Here is a 6,000-nt window from a genome sequence, read left to right as displayed (position 1 = left end):
ATGAAAGTGGAAAGTGAAAGTGAAGTTGCTTAGTCGTGTCCGACTCTTAGCGACCCCATGGACTGCAGCCTACCAGGCTCCTCCGCCCATGGGATTTTCCAGGCAAGAGTACTGGAGTGGGGTGCCATTGCCTTCTCCGGGAAGGTAGTTAAGTCTTATTCAAAAATACCATGCTTGTTTCTGGTTGAATGAGTGACATGGTAATGATTGAAACCATCTGGGACCTGTCAAAAACCCAGAACCTTCAAGTCATTTTAAGGGAAAGGGAGCATGAGGAGAACTCCATATGAGCTGTGGCTTTGGCCTAAAAGGTTTGCTTCATCTTCATGGTGTCTATGAAGCCACTATTAACAATCCTATTTTTACAAGTGATAAAATTAGACTCAACAAGGCAAATAATCACCCAAAGGCAAACAGCTGACTCAACAGCAGAACAGAGTTTGAACCCAGAACTGTCTGATTCCAGAGGCTTTGTCTTTCCAAGAAATCATACTCCTCCTCTTTCTTCAGTGAGACAAAGCTAGGGATCTGTTAAATCTATATCTGCTGCTAAGTCACTGAAGGGCCGTAAATATATCTATGGAGTTCCAATTGTCATGTCTATTAAATTCCACTTTCCTGGTGGGTCAGTGATTTTTGGATTGATACTGTTCTTAATTGAGTTCCAGCATTCTGTGTCTTGTGAACTCACATTAGTGGGATTCTTGAGAACCCGGACTAGGTCCCCTCTGTCTTTGGGTCTCCAGAACCTTGGTGTGGTACTAGGCACAGAGTGGACCTTCAGGGAATGTTTGTTGATTGACTTTAATTGCATGCTGTTTCTCCTTTCAGGCCTTGGCCTTACACAATATTTCAGCGAGGCTTTGACCTGGTTTTGGGAGAACAGCCTTCTGATAAAATATTCAGGTAAGTGGTTGTCTAGGGATGTGCAAGCCTCACATCCTACTTCCCACTGAACTTTCTTTCCTAGTGGTAATTGATAAAATGGGAAACACATGTAGTCATTTTACCCTCCCAGTAAGAGGAACCCTTGCCCCCTTCATCCAGTGAGAGCGTGGAATGTGTGGAGGATGAATGGATTCTGTTGAGGTCCTGGCTTCCTTCCTTGCCTGCTCTGGAACCCCCACTCTTGGAACCCCCCGATTCCACACTTGTTAAACAGAACTGCGTTGCATGCCAGGCTCTATTGTTGTGAAGAATACATGAGATAATGCGGGGAAAGCCCCTAGCAAGGGAACTGGCAAAGAACAAGCAATTAATGTTAGTCTTTGCCTCTCCATTTTGCATCTAATTTGCACCTTCCACATAAAACCTTAAGTTGTTTAGAACAAACCCCTCCCACCTCTGCCTCTGTCCTTTCTCAGCCATACTTCATTATTATTTTCTTTAATCTACCACCTTCCTCATCGAATTGGATGTTTCCAGTCTCTCCCAAATTTCTACCTACATACCTGGGAATGGTAATGGTACGTATTAGACAAGTCCGAAGGCAGAGGAAGAATTTGGGTGCCAGCTGTGAACTATGGGATTTTCATAAAGTCTAATTCCCACCAGACCTTAGCTGGAACACAAGTCTATCTCCAGGCTAAGACTGTATCTTCCATTTATTCTGTCAGTCTGTTTATAACTTAATGTGCATCTGCTGAGTACCCAGTAAGTGCCAGAGATTGTGCTTGTGCTGCCGTGTGGACATGAGTGCACCTCCCTTCGTGAACAAGTCCTCTGGGCGAGGCATACATAGTCCTGCCCAAGTGTCTGATGTCAGAGGAGGCAATACCTACTGCATGGCATGTTAGAGGAATGACGCACAAAGAGAAAACTTGCTTCCTGTTCACTGCAGAGGGTGTGTAGAGTCTTGCCTATTCCTTGCCCCAGCCCCCACTATCAGCCAGTGCCAGCCTTGATGCTAATCTTTCTTCTGTATTTGCCTCCTTGAGCTGGCTCCTCTGCCTCAGCTTCTCCTGCTCCTTCTCTCTGTCTGGGATAGACTGGGCTTGGCCACCACCGCACTCTCCTAAAGTGCCTTTCTAGCTGGGAGTCCAGATTCGCAGAACCGCTTTCTCCCAGAGCCTTCCCTGCCCTTTTCTCTTCCGAGTGTCTCTCCTGGGACGGGCTGGGTTATATTAATGGCCTTGGCCGCAGGCGGCTTTTGAGGATTTGTTCTACAAGAGATGTCAGCTGTATTCCTTAGACTATGACTCAAGCATTTAAACTTTCCAACAATGATTTATTATCGGGCCGACTCTTTTTTTCCTCCCGTTTTCCTACCGCTTGTCTGTTGGGACCTTCGAAAGGTGATAAAGATAAGGCAGATGGGGAGTCTGGTGGGGGTTGATTAACATGGATGAGTTCCCACTCCCCTAAAAGTCAGAAAAACTAGGGCCTCCATGAAATTGCTGTTAGAGAAGAACCTGCACAAAAATCGTGTTTCTATCCCCACAAGCACCATCTGTTCAAATTTGTTAGGTACCAACTGGATGTGATACCCACTTACGACAGAGGGAGTCAGTTGTATGGTTTGACCCATGCGGTCAACTATCTCAGAAGTTGGTGGGTTAATCCATAAGTGATTAATCATTTTGATCCTTAACAAGACAGTAACTAGGCTCAAATGAGAACATTGGGTCATGATCTCCTTATTTCAGATACTTAGAATTTTAATCAGAACCTTCTGTGATCTGAGTAAACCAACTACCAGTGGCCGCTCTGGAAAATTCTGTGATATGGTCAGTGACTACAATTTCTTGCTGCTGCTACTGCTGCTGCTGCTAAGTCGCTTCAGTCATGTCCAACCCTGTGCAACCCCATGGATGGCAGCCCATCAGGCTCCCCTGTCCCTGGGATTCTCCAGGCAAGAACACTGGAATGGGTTGCCATTTCCTTCTCCAATGCATGAAAGTGAAAAGTGAAAGTGAAGTTGCACAGTCGTGTCCAACTCTTCACGACCCCATGGACTGCAGCCTACCAGGCTCCTCCGTCCATGGGATTTTCCAGGCAAGAGGACTGGAGTGGGGTGCCATCGCCTTCTCTGACAATTTCTTAAAGGAGCTAAATAACTATTTACTTGCTACTCTGTTCACTTATGATATAGAGTCTTGACACATAAACTGTATATGTGATATAGAGTCTCGGTGGGACCAGGGCATAAGTGTTTTGTAAAAACACCACAGTAATTCCAATCTGTACCTGGGATTGAGAAACACTGGCCTGGAGCTTCTCCAATCCATTGCATCAATTCACAATGACTTTCCACCTCCAAATTTGTATATATACTGACTTTACTATGTATTTGTCAATTATTTATTTCATGGTTATTTCTAATTTGTGTATTTGCTTCTCTGATGAAATGGTTGTTGTCCTGAAGGGAGGGGAGTACCTGTTATGGTTTTAAATATTTAATATTTGGCACACTGTTTTGAACAAGCATGTGTGCACTCAGTCACTCAGTTGTGTCCAATTCTTTGTGACCCCATGGACTGTAGCCTGCCAGGCTGCTCTGTCCATGGAATTTTCCAGGCAAGAATACTGGGGTGGGTTGCCATTTCCTACTCCAGGGGATCTTCCCAAGCCAGGAATAGAAACCTCATTTCTTGCATCTCCTGGATTGGCAGGTGGATTCTTCACCACTGAGCCACCTGGGAAGCCCTTTGAACATATAGGTGGTGGTTGAGTCACTAAGTCATGTCTGACTCTTGCGACCCCATGGACTGTAGCCTACCACGCTCCTCTGTGCATGGAATTCTCCAGTCAAAAATACTGGAGTGGGTTGCCATTTCCTTTTCCAGAGGATCTTCCTGACCCAGGATTCAAACCCAGATCTTCTACAATGCAGGCAGATTCTTTACCAACTGAGCTACAAGGGAAGCCCTTTGAGCAAGTAGGTTTTCAGTAAATATCTGTAGATGATCATTTCAGGTATTTCCTAATTAGATTGAGAAAAGGCCTTGAAACCTAACCTTGGTAATCTGTAATCCCAAAGAATGCCTTGGAAGGGGTCCAAGCTAGACTCACAGGGTCCAGGGGAACCCTGAACCTCCAGGATGAGTCTCGTCAGCCAACTTTCCTGGTGCTGAAGATGGTCTTTCTATGGTAGCTAGGATCACTCCATTCCACTAGACCCTCTGGTGGCAGGGGTGAGTACAGACCAAATTTCTCTCTCAAAGACCGTCCTCCCAAGTCTGTACTTGCATTCCTTGGAATAAGACCTCCTTCTGGAATGGCCTGCTTTAGGAAAGGGTGGAGACGCCAGGCTAAGAGCGACTTTTCAGTTTTCCCACATTCTGTTTCATGCCAAGCCACAGTGAGAGCACAGGCTTATTCCGTCCAGTGCTTTCTGGCAAACATTTGCTTCTGGACAGAAATTTCAAGTGCCAGTTCAACAGGGCCATGTGCAGGGCTCAGTCCACAGCTGAGCCATCAACTGTGCTGGTCACCACCAACTGTCATGCGAGAAGACCCAACCTGGGAAAGCATTCCAGATGTTCACCCAACTTCTGTTTGGTGGCTTTTTGAAGTCCTTCCTGCCAAATCCACATGGATGAGGGACAGATGAGATTTTAGAAAGCAGCTTTTCTCTGACAGTTTGTTCTATATTTGGATTTTGGAGTCACTCAGTAGATTTTGCAGATAAAAGAAAACTTCAGAATTTCATAGGCATGAGCCAACATGGGCTGGAAAGCGGCTGTGAGCAACACTTGAGAATCAGGCTATTGCCCATCTTTCCCACTTAAGGAGAGGTGACCTTGGGAGGTTGCTAAACTTTTTAAAACATTAGTCATTTTCTCCCATTCTACCAAGGCATCGACTAATCTCAGAGGGCAGCGGTGAGGATAAATCACACAGTCCTACAGAGCACCTGCTTTAGAAAGTTCTCAATAAACGTTACTCTCTACCCACACCTGACTTTGCTTCACCTACAGGACTTCTTCACCTTGACCCTACCAGAGAGTGGAGATTTTCTTATTAACTTGGTAGAGTGTCATGTTTCAGAAACTGCTGTGCATTCAGGAAGATCTTTATCCTATCAAATCCAGCTCCATCTCAACCATTAAATGTATTCAAACCGAGCGATTAACCCATATCCTATTTTAAATGAACAAGAATTTCCACCACCGCCTCTATCTTTAAATTGGGAAATTGGGATTATATCCGCTAGCAGCCTGTTCAAACTAAAGAACATAACTGAATCTCCTGTTGATCAGTCAGTAAATATTCATGGAGTGACCTTCCTGGATCAGAAATTATGTTTGGTGGTGAGGAATACAAAGATGACAAAGAACTGTCCTCTGCCATCCAAGAGAGAATGTTTGTATGAATGGTGATGGACATGTGAAAAGGTGGGTATAGATCAGCATCTTGGGGTGACAAGGTGCCATATGCAGAAGAGAGTCCCTTCCTCAGCCTAAGAGTGTGAAGGCCCTGGAGAGCTTTCAGGAAGAGGTGGGGCCTTAACTGAGTCTTAAAATGAGTCTGGCAAAGGAGAGGAAAGAAAACTCAGAAAGGAGGAGGATTAAGAGCAAAGGCATAGAGAAGAGAAAATCAGGACAACTTTAGGAGCCATAGTCCAATTGCATTGTAGGAACAGAAAGTTTGAAGCGATTTTGGTGAAAGCCGCCACTGGAGACTGACATCTTTGGAGATGTGGACTGATTTCTGTGGGTTTAAAGTAAAGGGTTAATTGCTGAGTCATGTCAGGCTCTTTATGACCCTACCAGGCTCCTTTGTGCATGGAATTCTCCGGGCAAGAATACTGGAGTGGGTTGCCATGCCCTCCTTCAGGGGATCTTCCAACCAGGGACTGAACCCAGGTCTCCTGCACACATGCACACACCCACCAAATGCCCTCCCCAAGCATGTGTGTGTGTATATAGGAGGGGTTGTGTGGTTGTGTGTGTGTGTGTGTGTGTGTGTGTGAAGGAGCTGGCATGCCTTCACCTTCACCAGGCACAATTTCACAGAAGAGTGGGGTGGTGGGTCTCCTCTTCTGTCCCCCTAGTAATG

At 45.5% G+C, this 6,000-nt stretch overlaps 1 protein-coding gene across 1 annotated transcript in view; it reads left to right on the top strand.

Annotated features, from left to right (window-relative positions):
* Nucleotides 1–263: 263 nt before the first annotated feature.
* The window catches only part of LOC129653252 (astrotactin-1), a 117,701-nt gene continuing 111,964 nt past the window's right edge, over nucleotides 264–6,000 (top strand). Inside the window, exons 1-2 of the mRNA XM_055582746.1 lie at nucleotides 264–311; nucleotides 832–906. Coding sequence (XP_055438721.1) covers nucleotides 271–311; nucleotides 832–906 — 116 coding nt within the window. The 5' untranslated portion in view covers nucleotides 264–270. The remainder of the gene's footprint in view (nucleotides 312–831; nucleotides 907–6,000) is intronic.

Source organism: Bubalus kerabau, chromosome 5 (genome assembly GCF_029407905.1).
Source record: "Bubalus kerabau isolate K-KA32 ecotype Philippines breed swamp buffalo chromosome 5, PCC_UOA_SB_1v2, whole genome shotgun sequence".
Taxonomy (NCBI): Eukaryota; Metazoa; Chordata; class Mammalia; order Artiodactyla; family Bovidae; genus Bubalus; species Bubalus kerabau.
The sequence above is the reverse complement of the archived record's forward strand: the minus strand, read 5'-3'. Positions and strand labels throughout refer to the sequence as shown.